Raw genomic sequence first — 17195 nt, 5'->3', positions numbered from 1 at the left:
CCTGACTAATAAGGATTTCCCTCAGTTCCTCCTTCCTACTAGACCCTCTGACCCGTTTTTATCTGGAAGGTTGTTTGTGTCCTCCTTAGTGAATACTGAACCAAAGTACTTGTTCAATTGGTCTGCCATTTCTTTGTTCCCCGTTATGACTTCCCCTGATTCTGACTGCAGGGGACCTACGTTTGTCTTTACTAACCTTTTTCTCTTGACATATCTGTAGAAGCTTTTGCAGTCCATCTTAATGTTCCCTGCAAGCTTCCTCTCGTACTCTATTTCCCTGCCCTAATCCAACCCTTTGTCCTCCTCTGCTGAGTTCTAAATTTCTCCCAGTCCCTGGGTTCGCTGCTATTTCTGGCCAATTTGTATTCCACTTCCTTGGCTTTAATACTATCCCTGATTTCCCTTGATAGCCACGGTTGAGCCACCTTCCCTTTTTTATTTTTATGCCAGACAGGGATGTACAATTGTTGTAGTTCATCCATGCGGTCTCTAAATGTCTGCCATTGCCCATCCACAGTCAACCCCTTAAGTATCATTCGCCAATCTATCCTAGCCAATTCATGCCTCATACCTTCAAAGTTACCCTTCTTTAAGTTCTGGACCATGGTCTCTGAATTAACTGTTTCATTCTCCATCCTAATGTAGAATTCCACCATAATATGGTCACTCTTCCCCAAGGGGCCTCGCACAACAAGATTGCTAATTAATCCTCTCTCATTACACAATACCCAGTCTAAGATTGCCTCCCCCAGAGTTGGTTCCTCGACATATTGGTCTAGAAAACCATCCCTTATGCACTCTTTGGCGGTCTTTGGCCAGGGAATCCCAGGTGTCAGTGGGGATGTTGCACTTTATTAAGGAGGCTTTGAGGGTGTCCTTGAAACATTTCATCTGCCCACCTGGGGCTCGTTTGCGGTGCAGGAGTTCCGAGTAGAGCGCTTGCTTTGAGAGTCTTGTGTCAGGCATGCGAACAATGTAGCCTGCCCAACGCAGCTGGTCGAGTGTGGTCAGTGCTTCGATGCTGGGAATGTTGGCCTGATCGAGGACATTAAAGTTGGTGCGTCTGTCCTGCAAATCCCCTGGGAGGACAGACGCACCAGGGCCCACAGCACTTGGTCTGCCCTCCAGGCCACCATAACCAGTGCCTGCGAAGAGACGCTCGATCACTCAACCAGGAATCACTAGGACTGGTTTGATGAGAATGTCCAGGAGATACAAGAGCTAATAAATCGCAAGCGCAGGGCATTTCTGAACCTTAAACAACAACCCAACTCAGGAGCAGCAAAGCAGCTTTACAGACAGCTTAAGGCCGAGGTCCAACAAAAAACCTGCCACCTAAAGAATCGATGATGGGTGGAGAAAGCACAGGAAATTCAGCAGCTGGCCAACAGCCATGATGTGCGAGGATTCTTCATCGCAGTCAAGTCCACCTACGGCCCAAGCACCCAAGGCCCCACCCCACTGCTGGCCAAGAACGAGGAGACACTCGACACTCATCAAGGACACCGAGGCAGTCAGGACCCACTGGAAGGAGCACTTTGAAGAGCTCCTTAACCGAGACTCTGCCTTTGACACGAGTGTCCTCGACTCCATCCCGCAGCATGCTACCCGCCACCACCTCAGCAAAACCCCAGCCCTGCGCGAGGTAGAAAAGGCCATCTGTCAGCTCAATAACAAGGCATCGGGAGCAAATGGAATCCCCGTTGAGGCACTAAAGTATGGCAGAGAGTCACTATTGGCATGAATGTATGATTTCATCTCTCTCATCTGGAAGGAGGAGAGCATGCCGGGAGGTCTCAGAGATTCATTAATTTCATAAGCAGTCCCTTGGAATCGAGGAAGATTTGCTTCCACTCCTGAAGTGAGTTCTTTGGTGGCTGAACAGTCCAATACGAGAGTCACAGACTCTGTCACAGGTGGGACAGATAGTCGTTGAGGGAAGTGGTGGGTGGGACTGATTTGCCGCATGCTCTTTCCGCTGTATGCGCTTGATTTCTGCATGCTCTCGGCATTGAGACTCTCAGCGCCCTCTCGGATGCACTTCCTCTTGGGCCAGGTGTCAGTGGGGATGTTGCACTTTATCACGGAGGCTTTGATGGTGTCCTTGTAGCGTTTCCGCTGCCCACCTTTGGCTCGTTTGCCATGAAGGAGCTCCGAGTAAAGCTTTTGGAGTCTCGTGTCTGACATGCAGACTATGTGGCCTGCCCAGCAGAGCTGATCGAGTGTGGTCAGTGCTTCAATGCTGGGGATGCTGGCCTGAATGAGGACGCTAATGTTGGTGCGCCTGTCCACCCAGGGGATTTGAAGGATCTTGCAGAGACATCGTTGGTGATATTTCTCTAGCAACTTGATGTGTCTACTATACATGGTCCATGTCTCTGAGCCATACAGGAGGGCAGGTATTACTACAGCCCTGTAGACCATGAGCTTGGTGGCAGTTTTGAGGGCCTGGTCTTCAAACACTCTTTTTCTCAGGCGACCGAAGGCTGCACTGGCGCACTGGAGGCGGTGTTGCATTTTGTTGTCGATTCCTGCTCTTGTTGATAGGAGGCTCCTGAGATATGGGAAGTGGTCCACGGTGTCCAGGGCCGCACCGTGGATCTTGATGACTGCGGGGGTAGTGCTGTGCGGCGAGGACAGGCTGGTGGAGGACCTTTGTCTTGCGGATGTTTAGCGTAAGGCCCATGCTTTCGTATGCCTCAGTAAATACGTCGATTATGTCCTGGAGTGCGGCCTCTGTATGTGCGCAGACGCAGGCGTCATCCGCCTACTGTAGCTCGACGACAGAGGTTGGGGTGGTCTTGGATCTGGCCTGGAGACGGTGCAGGTTGAACAGGTTCCCACTGGTTCTGTAGTTTAGTTCCACTCCAGCGGGGAGCTTGTTGACTGTGAGGAGGAGCATGGCGGCGAGAAAGATTGAGAAGAGGGTTGGGGCGATGACACAGCCCTGTTGGACCTTGGTCCGGACATGAATTGGGTCTGTGATGGATCCGTTGGTAAGGATCACGGCCTGCATATCATCGTGGAGCAGGTGGAGATTGGTGACTAACTTTTGGGGGCATCCGAAACGGAGGACGACACTCCATAGACCCTCATGGTTGACAGTGTCAAAGGCCTTTTTAAGGTCGAAGACGGCCATGTACAAGGGCTGGCGCTGCTCTCTGCATTTTTCCTGTAGCTGTCGCGCTGCAAAAATCATGTCCGTTGTGCCCTGTAGGGGACGAAATCCGCACTGTGTCTCCGGGAGGAGCTCCTCGGCCACGGAAAGATGATGGTTGAAGAGGACTCTAGCGATGACTTTCCCAGTGGCTGATAGCAGGGAGATTCCTCTGTAGTTGCCGCAGTCAGACTTGTCCCCTTTTTTAAAGATGGTCACAATTACTGCATCTCGGAGATCCCCCGGCATGCTCTCCTCCCTCCAGATGAGAGAAAGGAGGTCATGTATTCGTGCCAGCAGTGCCTCTCCGCCATACTTCAATACCTCAGCAGGGATTCCGTCCGCACCCGTAGCCTTGTTGTTTTTGAACTGTCTTATGGCTTTTTTTTTTTACTTTGTGCAGTGTTGGGTCTCACTGAGGTGGTGGCGGGTAGCATGCTGCGGGATGGAGTTGAGAACACTCGAGTCAAAGGCAAAGTCTCAATTGGGGAGATCTTCGAAGTGCTCCTTCCAGCGGGCCCTGACTGCCTCGGTGTCCTTGATGAGTGTTTCCCCGTTCTTGGCCAGCAGTGGGGTGGGGCCTTGGGTGTTTGACTTAGTGGGGTGGGGCCTTAGGTGGCCTTGACTGCGATGCAGAATCCTCGCATGGTTGTCGGCCAGCTGCTGTATCTCCTGTGCTTTCTTCATCCACCACTTGTTCTTCAGGTCCCGGGTTTTTTGTTGGACCTCAGCCTTGAGCCGTCTGTAATGCTGTTTTGCTGCTCCCGCATTGGGTCTCATGACTATCTTTAAAAAAAAAGGGGACAAGTCCGACTGCGGCAACTACAGAGAAATCTCCCTGTTATCAGCCACTGGGAAAGTCATCGCTCGAATCCTCCTCAATTGTCTTCTCCCTGTAGCTGAGGAGCTCCTCCCGGAGTCACAGTGCGGATTCCGTCCACTACGGGGTACAATGAACATGATCTTTATGGCGCGACAACTGCAAGAGAAATACAGGGAACAGCACCAACCCTTGTACATGGCTTTCTTTGACCTCACAAAAGCCTTTGACACTGTTAACTGCGAGGGACTATGGAGCGTCCTTCTCCGTTTCGACAGCCCCCAAAAGTTTGTCACCATCATCCGCCTGCTCCACGACGACATGCAAGCTGTGATCCTGACCAACAGATCCACCACAGACCCAATCCACATCTGGACCGGGGTCAAGCAGGGCTGCGCCATCACGCCAACCCACTTCTCGATTTTCCTCACTGCCATGCTCCACCTCACACTCAATATGCTCCCCGCTGGAGTGGAACTAAACTACAGAACCAGTGGGAACCTGTTCAACCTTTGTTGTCTCCAGGCCAGATCTAAGACCGTCCCATCCTCTGTCGTCGAGCAACTAAGTAACGAAGCAGATCACATTCACTTTTCCAAATGTAATTAATCGTTGGATTTTGACTTGTTTTCCTATAAAGAATTTTTATCATAATCATATGGGTTAACTATCCACTCTCTTCTGTGAAGTTGACTGGATAAAGTTGACTGGATCCAGTATCCTTCAGATTGATAATAGTCCTGCATGCATTGACTGTTATTGTTATATAAATTTCGTTGTAAAGTCCCATATAACCAAGAGGAAAGCTCATTAGCCAAGTTACAGTACCAGGGAATTGCTTTATATTTTCTTTATTCACGCTCAAATTTTTCTCCTCAACTTGCCTTTCTACAAAGCCTTTTACGTCCATTTGATCCACTCCATCTGGGAATATAGACAGGCTGTCCAGGCCTTGGAATTTTTTATCAATAGATTTGAGCCCAGACTGGTTTGGAAGCAAGCACTTTAATCTCTGAAGTACCAAGTTGTGGTTGTTAAGTAGTATTGCCTTCTATTCGTGCACAGGGCTACTCTGGGAAAGTGAGGGGGAATTGGTTATGTAAAGTATTTGAAAGGGAATGCCGTTTTATTAATTTCAGATTGATTTCTCTTCCCATAAAGTATAATGCTTATATATCCTTAGTAATTTTGTAACTATTGACTTTTCTTTCAAATAAATGTGGTCAACTAGGAGCTTCCAAGAGGATTATTACTGCCTCCTGTATCTGGAAATAAAGAGAGAGCTTTTTCAGCCTGTAATGTTTTGCATTGTGAAATTCAGGTTCATTTTTTTTTTAAACATACAGTATTGCTGTTTTCCCAGAGAAACTGCTTAATGTCAGGCCATCTCAATTAAAACAAGTCTGATGAATAAAGAATCATATCTGCTGGTGCTTTATGTATTTCATATCTTCATGAAAAAGTATTTCGTGCCTTAGAAAAAAAACTGTAGAGGCTCAAGTGCTTTAAAATGAAAGAAAATTGATGTGTAAGGAAACGTGCATCATTATAGAACCTGCTGGGCAACCAAAGTTCTGGAATTTTGGTGTTTTACAGAATGCATGGAAAATTGATGTCAATAGGTTATTCATGAAAAATCAATGTAAATTATTTTCCATTAAAAAATTTCAATTCTTGAATTTGCTGCGTACTGCAGTGCAGATATCAAATGAAAATATATTGAATTATTTCAATATGTTCAGCTCTGAAATACATGATTTCTCAGAAAAAATGGGCATGCCTCTCTTCCATTTGCATCTGTCTTCACAAAAGAGAGGGATGATGCAGACATTGTAATTAAGGAGAAGGAGTGTGAAATATTAGATGTACCATTGTTTAAAAAGGGAGAAAGGGATAGACTGAGTAATTACAGGCCATTCAGCTTAACCTCGGTGGTGGGAAGATTATTGGAAAACATTCTGAGGGACAGTATTAATCATCATTTAGAAAGACACAGATTAATCAAGAACAGTCAGCATGGATTTGTGAAGAGGTAACAAGGAGGGTTGATGACGGTAGAGCGTTTGATGTAGTCTACATGGATTTTAGCAAGGTCCCACATGGCAGACTGGCCTGTAAAGTAAAAGCCTATGGGATCCAAGGGAAAGTGGCAAGCTGGTTCCAAAATTGGCTCAGCAGGAAGCAAAGAGTAATGATCGATAGATGTTTTTGTAACTGGAAGGCTGTTTCCAGTGGTTTCCAGTGGGTTCCACAGGACTGAGTCTACGTCCCTTGCTTTTTGTGGTTACATATATATGATTTAGACGTCAATGTAGGGGGCATGATTAAGAAGTTTGTAAATGATACAAAAATTGGCCGTGTGGTTAATCGTGAGGAAGAAAGCTATAGACTGCAGGAAGATGTCAATGGACTGGTCAAGTGGGAAAAAAGTGGTAAATGGAATTGAATCCAGAGAAGTGAGAGGTAATGCAATTGGGGAGGGCTAACAAGGCAAGGGAATACACAATAAGTTGTAGGACACTGAGAAGTGTAGAGGAACAGGGGGACCTTGGAGTGCATGTCTACAGATCCCTGAAGGTAGGACAGGTAGATAAGATGGTTAAGGCTTTCCTTTATTAGCCGAGGCATACAATATAAGAGCAGGGAGGTTATGCTTGAACTGTATAAAAGACGAGTTAGGCCACAGCTAGAGTACTGCATACAGATCTGGTCACCACTTTAAAGGAAAGATGTGATTGCACTAGAAAAGGTACAAAGGAGATTTACGAGGATGTTGCCAGGACTGGAGAATTTTAGCTATGAGGAAAGATTGGATAGGCTGGGGTTATCTTTGGAACAGAGAAGGCTGAGGGGTGACTTGATTGAGCTGTATAAAGTTATGAGGGGCCGAGAAAAGAGTGGATGGGAAGAACCTATTTCCCTTAAAGAGGTCAATAACCAGGGGACATAGATTTAAAGTAATTTGTAGAAGAATTAGAAGGGAATTGAAGAGAACTTCTTTCACCCAGAGGGTGGTGGGGGTCTGAACACACTGCCTGAAAGGGTGGTAGAGGCAGCAACCCTCATCACATTGAAAAAGTACTTAGATATATTTGAAAGCTACGGACCAAGAGCTATAAAGTGGGATTAGGCTGGATAGCTCTTGTTCGGCCAGGCAGACACGATGGACTGAATGCCCTCCTTCTGTGCTGTAAATTTCTTCCATTAAAAGGGGAATTCCAGCACAGACATAACCAAATAATCATGTTTTGTCAAGGGAAGGTCTCAACTATAGATGTAGACAATAATTATGAAACACATTCACCAACAGTTTTAACTGTAACAGTATTTACAAACATATTTCATTAAGAAGAGGGTGGCGTGTGTACATACAGCACCAGTTCATTGGATCATAATTGGACTTACACTTGACTAGATGGGGGCAATGTTCAACTATAGTGAGTAGTGGGTGAGGTATATGCTACCCCTGCCCAATTTCACCAGTGACCAGTGGGAGGCCCAAACCATTTTCACAGTTGGGCCTCATCTGCATATCATCAGCGAGCAGCCACTGCTCAATGAGCACGGACAGGCATCTTGTAAATGGGTGGAGGGGTGGGGGTGAATCTGGCAACTCTTACGGGGGGGGGGGGGGGGGGGTGAGAGAGAGGGGCATAAAAGGCATTGCTGATGGGGGAGGAGTAGAAGGGCATAAAAGGACCGACATTAGGCTCCTCTTAGTACACAAAAATCAGCGGCAAAGGTTATTTTTGGGCATTTAAGAGTAGACTCCAGTGGACCCTTGAGCTGTATAAAATTATGACTACGTGTGCGGGACATGTATCCGCCTCCAGCTCCTGACGGACCGCGTTGCGGAATTGGAGCTGAGGGTGGATTAACTCTGGAGCATCCACGATGCTGAGAATGACGTGAGTAGCAGGTGTAGCGAGTTGGTCTTACCGCAGGTGAAGGGTCCACAGCCAGCTAGGGAATGGAAGACCAGCAGGAAGAGCAGTGCAAGGAAGGTAGTGCAGGGGTCCCCTGCGGTCATCCCCCTGCAAAACAGATACACTGCTTTGAGTACTGTTGAGGGGGATGACTCATCAAGAGAGGGTAGCAGCAGCCAAGTTCATGGCACCGTGGCTGGCTCTGTTGCACAGGAGGGTAGGAAAAAGATTGGGAGAGCGATAGTGATAGGGGATTCAATTGTAAGGGGAATAGATAGGCGTTTCTGCTGCCGCAACCGAGACTCCAGGATGGTATGTTGCCTCCCTGGTGCAAGGGTCAAGGATGTCTCGGAGCGGGTGCAGGACATTCTAAAAAGGGAGGGAGAACAGCCAGTTGTCGTGGTGCACATTGGTACCAAAGACATAGGTAAAAAAAAAGGGATGTGGTCCTACGAGACGAATTTAAGGAGCTAGGAGCTAAATTAAAAAGTAGGACCTCAAAAGTAGTAATCTCGGGATTGCTACCAGTGCCACGTGCTAGTCAGAGTAGGAATCGCAGGATAGCGCAGATGAATACGTGGCTTGAGCAGTGGTGCAGCAGGGAGGGATTCAAATTCCTGAGGCATTGGAACCGGTTCTGGGGGAGGTGGGACCAGCACAAACCGGACGATCTGCACCTGGGCAGGACCGTAACCAATGTCCTAGGGGGAGTGTTTGCTAGTGCTGTTGGGGAGGAGTTAAACTAATATGGTAGGGGGATGGGAACCAATGCAGGGAGACAGAGGGAAACAAAAAGGAGACAAAAGCAAAAGACAGAAAGGAGATGAGTAAAAGTGGAGGGCAGAGAAACCCAAGGCAAAAAGCAAAAAGGGCCATTGAATATAAAGGGGCTGCAGGAGGGGTCAAAACTAAAAATCATGGTTTAAAAACTAGGATTAAAACATTCTACCTAAACGCACGCAGCATTCGAAATAAAGTAAATGAGTTGACGGCACAAATCATTACAAATGGGTATGATTTGGTGGCCATTACAGAAACATGGTTGCAGTGTGGCCAAGACTGGGAATTAAACATACAGGGGTATCTGACGATTCGGAAAGATAGACAAGAAGGGAAAGGAGGTGGGGTAGCTCTGTTAATAAAGGATGATATCAGGGCAGTTGTGAGAGATGATATTGGCTCTAATGAACAAAATGTTGAATCATTGTGGCTGGAGATTAGAGATAGTAAGGGGAAAACAGTCACTGGTGGGCGTAGTTTATAGGCCCCCAAATAATAACTTCATGGTGGGGCGGGCAATAATCAAGGGAATAATGGAGGCATGTGAAAAAGGAACGGCAGTAGTCATGGAGGATTTTAACCTACATATCGATTGGTCAAATAAAATCGCACGGGGTAGCCTGGAGAAGGAATTCATAGAATGCATACGGGATTGTTTCTTAGAACAGTATGTTACAGAACCTACAAGGAAGCAAGCTATCTTAGAACTGGTCCTGTGTAATGAGACAGGAATAATAAACGATCTCCTCATAAAAGATCCTCTCGGAATGAGTGATCACAGTATGGTTGAATTTGTAATACAGATTGAGGGTAAGGAAGTTGTGTCAGAAACGAGCGTACTATGCTTAAACAAAGGGGACTACAGTGGGATGTGGGCAGAGTTGGCTAAAGTAGACTGGGAACACAGACTAAACGGTGGCACAATTGAGGAACAGTGGAGGACTTTTAAGGAGCTCTTTCATAGTGCGCAACAAAAATATATTCGTGAAAAAGAAGGGCGGTAAGAGAAGGGATAACCAGCTGTGGATAACCAAGGAAATAAAGGAGAGTATCAAATCAAAGACCAATGCGTATAAGGTGGCCAAGGTTAGTGGGAAACTAGAGGATTGGGAAAATTTTAAACAACAGCAAAGAATGACTAAAAAACCAATAAAGAAAGGAAAGATGATTACGAAGGTAAACTTGCGCAAAACATAAAAACAGATAGTAAAAGCTTTTACAGATATATAAAACGGAAAAGAGTGACTAAAGTAAATGTTGGACGCTTAGAAGATGAGAAGGGAGATTTAATAATGGGAAATGTGGAAATGGCTGAGACCTTAAACAATTATTTTGCTTCGGTCTTCATGTGGAAGACACAGAAATCATGCCAGAAATTGCTGGTCACAGAAATGTGGGAAGGGAGGACCTTGAGACAATCACTATCACTAGGGGGGTAGGGCTAGACAGGCTAATGGGACTCAAGGTAGACAAGTCCCCTGGTCCGGATGAAATGCATCCCAGGGTATTAAAAGAGATGGCGGTAGTTATAGCAGATGCATTCATTGTAATCTAGCAAAATTCTCTGGACTCTGGGGAGGTACCAGCGTATTGGAAAGCAGCTAATGTAATGCCTCTGTTTAAAAAAGGGGGCAGACAAAAGGCAGGTAACTATAGGCCGGTTAGTTTAACATCTGTAGTGGGGAAAATGCTTGAAAATATCATTAAGGAAGAAATAGCGGGACATCTAGATAGGAATAGTGCAATCAAGCAGACGCAGCATGGATTCATGAAGGGGAAATCATGTTTAACTAATTTACTGGAATTCTTTGATATAACGAGCATGGTGGATAGAGGTATACCGATGGATGTGGTGTATTGAGATTTCCAAAAGGCATTCGATAAGGTGCCACACAAAAGGTTACTGCAGAAGATAGAGGTACGCGGAGTCAGAGGAAATGTATTAGCATGGATAGAGAATTGGCTGGCAAACAGAAAGTCGGGATAAATGGGTCCTTTTCGGGTTGGAAATCGATGGTTAGTGGTGTGCCACAGGGATCGGTGCTGGGACCACAATTGTTTACAATATACATAGATGACCTGGAAAAGGGGACAGAGTGTAGTGTAACAAAATTTGCAGATGACACAAAGATTAGTTAGAAAGCGTGTTGTGTAGAGGACACAGAGAGGCTGCAAAGAGATTTGGATAGGTTAAGCGAATGGGCTAAGGTCTGGCAGATGGAATACAATGTTGGAAAGTGTGAGGTCATCCACCTTGGGAAAAAAAAAAACCAGTAAAAGGGAGTATTATTTGAATGGGGAGAAATTACAACATGCTGAAGGTGCAGAGGGGCCTGGGGATCCTTGTGCATGAATCCCAAAAAGTTAGTTTGCAGGTGCAGCAGGTAATCAGGAAGGTGAATGGAATGTTGGCCTTCATTGCGAGAGGGATGGAGTAGAAAAGCAGGGAGGTCCTGCTGCAACTGTATAGGTTATTGGTAAGGCCGCACCTGGAGTACTGCGTGCAGTTTTGGTCACCTTACTTAAGGAAGGATATACTGGCTTTGGAGGGGGTACAGAGACGATTCACTAGGCTGATTCCGGAGATGAGGGGGTTACCTTATGATGATAGATTGAGTAGACTGGGTCTTTACTCGTTGGAGTTCAGAAGGATGAGGGGTGATCTTATAGAAACATTTAAAATACTGAAAGGGATAGACAAGATAGAGGCAGAGAGGTTGTTTCCACTGGTAGGGGAGACTAGAACTAGGGGGCACAACCTCAAAATATGGGGGAGCCAATTTAAAACCGAGTTGAGAAGGAATTTCTTCTCCCAGAGGGTTGTGAATCTGTGGAATTCTCTGCCCAAGGAAGCAGTTGAGGCTAGCTCATTGAATGTATTCAAATCACAGATAGATAGATTTTTAACCAATAAGGGAATTAAGGGTTACGGGGAGAGGGCGGGCAAGTGGAGCTGATCAGATCAGCCATGATCTTATTGAATGACGGAGCAGGCTTGAGGGGCTAGATGGCCTACTCCTGTTCCTAATTCTTATGTTCTTATGTTCTATGTCCAGTACCAACAGGAAGCTGAGAATTATGTTGGGGTCCTTTTTTGGGTGAGAGCATTGACCGCCCATTTTGAAGCCTGGTCGAAAATCAAGTTGGGCAGGCATCGGGCACGTGTGAATGGTCGGATTTAAACAAAATCACCGGCCGACTGCTCTTTTTTCAGTGTGAACAAGACGATAGGGAAATGAAAATTGGCCCTGATATCTCTTGCTAATCAATGCCTCACACTGATATTGCTGAATCCTGTTGAATGTTTTTTAAAAAAAATCAATTTTTTTTTCAAACTTTAAGAATTATATTTTCAGTCAATAAAATATATACTATACCTGAGTAATATAGTGCTTGTAGACATATATTGCCCCCAAGACTAGTCCAGAAAGAAGAATAACCAATCCAAGAGTCAGGCACCAAAAGCCACTAACGACAGGTTTCCGAGTTCGCGCAGGGACAGTGTGCAGATCCTGAAAAAAGAGAAGTGGCTTATCAGACATTGAAGGTCAGGGCTGTAATAAGCTTATTCACTTCATGGGTGGTGTAGGTGTGTACCAAGGAGTCTTGTGGGCCACATATAAAGTTTAAATCCACGCTCCCATTAAATTGCTCATATCTCAAGTCACCGATAGTAATAGTTCTTGGTGTTAAAATTAATGATTTATCCACCAACAAGTCAACAGTGCTAAGAGCAGCACTTTCCAAACCTGTTGGGTCGCAAGTTACAAACAGCACAATTCACCGAATGAGCACAATGGGGCAGAATTTCCGCAGACTTCTTCAGATTTCATGCTGTACCTGCAGTGGAAGAGTGGAACCCCTGCAGAAATTGGGAACCATTTACACTGTTTCTCCAGCCTTTCCGCCAATCTCCCACTGAAGTGATGGCGAGAAATTGGGAGAGCCCTCACGGAAATTCCAGGCATATAAATGGAAATTGGATGGAGTTTATTTATTTATTTATTTATTTATTTATTTACAGGATGTGGGTGTCGCTGGCAAAAGGCCAGCATTTATTGCCCATCCCTAATTGCCCTTGAGGTGGTGGTGGTGAACCGCCGCAGTCCTGTGATGAAGTTACTCCCACAGTGCTAACTTTTTTGCAGCGGTTTGGTACAACGGAGTGGCTTGCTAAGCCATTTCAGAGAGCAAAAATGGAAAAAGGATGGAGTTACCTGGGCGTCAAATGTTTGGCGGGGGTTGGCGGGTGGGTGGGCAGGGGCAGAGGAGGGGGGGGGGAGGCGAAGGTGAGTCAGGGGCTGCATGTGGTTATATTTGAGAAAGCGTACAAGATTGTGTACCGTGCAGACTGATGCTAGTGTTACAGACTACATGGGTTACAGCAGAATAGTGGTTATATTACTGGACTAGTAATACAGGGGCCTGAACTAATGATCCGGAGACATGAGTTCAAATCTTACCACAGGCAGCTAGGAAATTTACATTCAGTTAATTAAGTAAATTTGGAATAAAAAGTTAATACCTGTATCAGTAATGGTGACCATAAAACTATCAGATTGTCATTAAAAACCCATCTAGTTCACTGATGTCCTTTTAGGGAAGGAAATCCGTCATCCTTACCTGGTCTGGCCTATATGTGACTCCAATCCCACAGCAATGTGGTTGACTCTTAACTGCCCTCTGAAATACTGGCTCACTACCATCTTCTCAAGGGCAATAAGGGATGGGCAATAAATGCTGGCTTTGCGAGCGATGCTCACATCCCGTGAATGAATAAGAAAAAAGGCTGTATATGGTACAGTTGTGTTCTAAAACTGACTGATGCACATACTTACGGATATATGGTTATTTAATTTGTATTCTATTAAGGAGAACTAGATGGTTAAAACTCAAACATAACAGACTTAAAGTATGACTAGAAATTCCATTTTCCCTCCCCCACACACCTGAATCTTAGATATATTGGATAAATATATGTTTTAAGATTGGTTATAAAAACGAAGACTAAAATAGATCAAACTCTGTCTGGTACAAAATCGTTCTTGGGTTGTTAGGGCAACGGATGAGTCACCTGTGGAAAGGAATTGGTTGGTATTTTGGATGTCGACATTCTGGATGTTTATCTCGGGGACACTAATTAGAGCTCCAGAGTGCTTTATAGATAGCTGCGCAGTTAAAATCGTAAATCAATGTGCACATATAAGGAAACATTGAGAAAACAGCAACTTGCACCACCATACAGGGCAACTTTATACCAAGGCTTTCTGAGTTACACAGAATGTATCGATTCAGCACAGAACCAGAGATCCAGGTACCAGTACTGCACAGAGTCTATCATGTTTATAGTTTACTGCAAAGCTGTACCTGATAAGTACCAATACAAAACTTTCAGTGCATCTCACTAAAAAATGTAACAGAAATTATTGCCGGGGATATCCTCAGGTCTTCTCCTGCTCTGTCACTGTAATTGTATTTCTGTGATTCCTATGATTTATAACAATGCATTTATTCCATCAAGGTAAAATAAAAAGATGTACAATTATATTGCTACAGTGTAAATTTTCAGTAGGTTGTTGGAAGTTGCCAGCAGCCCTCGCCCCATGCTGTTAGATTCCCATTGCTTACAAGCTGGTCGGACGCATGAACAGATGGCAGTCAGATCAGATGAAGAAACACGCTCCAATAATAACACACTTTTTCTTGAAGTGACTCTGGGCTACTGTCCAATTTATTTATTGTCCTTCAAAAGGCAGCTGCTTGTACAACCATGAGCTTAGGCAACTTCGTAATAGAAAAGGAGTGAATTTCCTCGGGACTTCTCTCACTCAGCCATTTTGATGGACACACTCTTTATATGCGCGTAAATGGTAAAGATCAACCCAAAGTGGAGGAAGAACATCGGGAAGGGCGCTGAGCACCTCGAGTCTCGTCGCGAGAGCATGCTGAAAACAAGCGCAGGCAGCGGAAGGAGCATGTGGCAAACCAGACTCCCCACCCACCCTTTCCTTCAACGACTGTCTATCCTACCTGTGACAGAGACTGTAATTCCCGTACTGGACTGTACAGTCACCTGAGAACTCACTTTTAGAGTGGAAGCAAGTCTTCCTTGATTTCGACGGACTGTCGATGATGATGATTCTGACGAAATTCCAGGCATACAAGTGCAAATAGGATGGAGTTACCTGGGCTTCAAGGACTGGTGTGGGGGTGGGAGGTGTCAGGGGCTGCATGTAGCACACAGATTGGACCTCCTGTTATAGGTAACCTTATATTGAGAAAGTGTACGAAATTATATACAGTGCAGACTAATGCTCGCGTCACAGAAACACATTTTTTCTATCAGGTAGAATGTTTTCCAATTCCACATTAACCCTCTGACACTGTCATAACACTTCAGAAAAAAATTCTAAAAACACAAATTAGAATACATTTGATCCAAACTGTTTTATCAAGTTTAGCATCCAATCCAATTTAATAGTATATTATTTATATTTGGCTTAATGTTATGTTGATTATCTAATAGAATGATTTTCTTCCATTCTTTTAACAGTACATGAAAATACTTACCTCTTTACTGAAAGTGTCTGTTTCAACAATAAGAACCACTTGTTTTGCATTTTATATACTTAGAAAAGTTCAGAATAGGTTAGACTCTATTTAGCTATTGATTAGTTTATACAAGGTCTTTGTGAGCCCCCCAAAATGATTTCCAATGCAAGGTTAACTCTTGACTGTGATAACCATCAGCAGACAAATGACCGAAGTACATTAATATTCATTTATATCGTCATCAACCTAAACACAGGGGTATGCGGCTTTGATGTCATGCTATTAAATAATGTTATGGTTTTAATTAATACATATTATGACACAAATGTTCCTTAAAAAAAATTCTCATCTTATGACCGGCATATTGATCTGTATCATTTGGTTTCACATTGTTCTGTAAAGAAAATTAGTTTGTGTGCCCAAATAGAGCTCAGCATTTTTTTTTATAAAATGCAAAATAAAATGTATGTCATTTTAAATAGCACTAAAGTTAAATCAAGCATGCTCAACTCAGAGTTAAGTATTTTCATGAAGTGTTACAAAAATGTTATTCATTCGGTTATAGAATCCATATGGCATTAAGACATACATGAATGAAATTCCAGCAAACTGGACAATCGAAACAGATTTTAGTTTGTATTTTCAAAATATTTTAAAGAACATTTTTGTTCTACATCAGACTTTATGCATCAACTTGTAATAATAATTTTTTTTTTTAAAGAGTTTATTTGATTTTAAAATATTTTTGATTTGGCATGGCACCCCTCCTCGTGAGCAGTTACAGAGAAGCAATGATAAATACTTGAAGGGGAGAAAATTGCATGGCTATGGGGAAGAGCAGTGGAGTAGGACTAATTGGATAGCTCTTTCAAAGAGCCGGCACAGGCAATGAAGGGCCGAATGGCCTCCTTCTGTGCTGTAAGATTCTATGAAAGAGGTCCAACAGCAGCTCTCTTGATCCTCTCTGAGCCCAGCAAATGGTGCTTGTGTAATAATGGACAAAGGGGACTGACTACTTAACAAATTAGGACAAAAAGGTGCTAATGGTCCAACAATATTGTATGAAGTGAGTGCAATTCTAAATATTATGCATCATTAACTATCTATCGAGATTGCTGGCTGATGCACTCAGGTATTGCTAATTCCCCTGCAAGAATAATCAGAGCTTCAGGTCATTATAACATGGCCTGAAGGCACAAGTTACTATTTCTGCAGTTGAAACATATCAGTTAGTTCAGAAAATTAATGCTCCCTATACAGCCACACAGCCTTACCTCGAAGACCTGTACTACCCTGACGTAAGATGAGCAAATTGGAGATTGATAGCTTTATGTTAACCAAAGGTATTAAGGGATATGGGCCAAAGGAGTTAGGGCACAGATCAGCCATGATCTTGTTGAATGGTGGAACAGGCACAAGGGGCTCAACAGCCTACTCCTGTTCCTATGTCAGTCCAGTTTAAGACTTAATGTAGGGTATGAGGAAATTAATAATTCTCCTAATGGAAACAAAACTAATTGGCAAATTGTTTAGTTCAAAAGCTTGGCAGAACAAAGATCGGAGGGTCACAGACCACAATATTCACTGGTCTTTATTCCCACCATTTAATAAACGTCACTAATATATTTATTCTCAGGATTTATAAAAGACTAGATTACCAATATATAACCTTCCTTTTTCAATTCTGAAAGATCTCTTTAGTAAAATGGTATAGTGAATCTCTTCACTGTACTATATCTCTTGATTATATATTTTCTTTCCTGAATCAATTTTGAGCTGTGATGTACCATTTAATTCTTTATGAGCTGCATAAAATTAACAGACAATTATATTTATTCCATCTACCATTGGAACTATCTTGTCAACAAAAGATTACACAATGCAAATCCAGAATAATAAGTCATTTTCATCCAAGTGTAGCATGTTCAAGCCTGCCAAAAAACATGCTTGTATAAATTAA

At 43.9% G+C, this 17195-nt stretch overlaps 1 protein-coding gene across 1 annotated transcript in view; it reads right to left on the bottom strand.

Annotated features, from left to right (window-relative positions):
* LOC139265390 (integral membrane protein 2C-like) overlaps positions 1 to 17195 on the bottom strand; it is an 88885-nt gene that overhangs the window by 18615 nt on the left and 53075 nt on the right. The window contains exon 2 of the mRNA XM_070882378.1: positions 12061 to 12195. Within this exon, the coding sequence (XP_070738479.1) occupies positions 12061 to 12195 (135 nt within the window). The remainder of the gene's footprint in view (positions 1 to 12060; positions 12196 to 17195) is intronic.

This window comes from Pristiophorus japonicus, chromosome 6 (genome assembly GCF_044704955.1).
Source record: "Pristiophorus japonicus isolate sPriJap1 chromosome 6, sPriJap1.hap1, whole genome shotgun sequence".
Taxonomy (NCBI): Eukaryota; Metazoa; Chordata; class Chondrichthyes; family Pristiophoridae; genus Pristiophorus; species Pristiophorus japonicus.
This window is presented reverse-complemented; position numbering and strand designations above follow the sequence as displayed.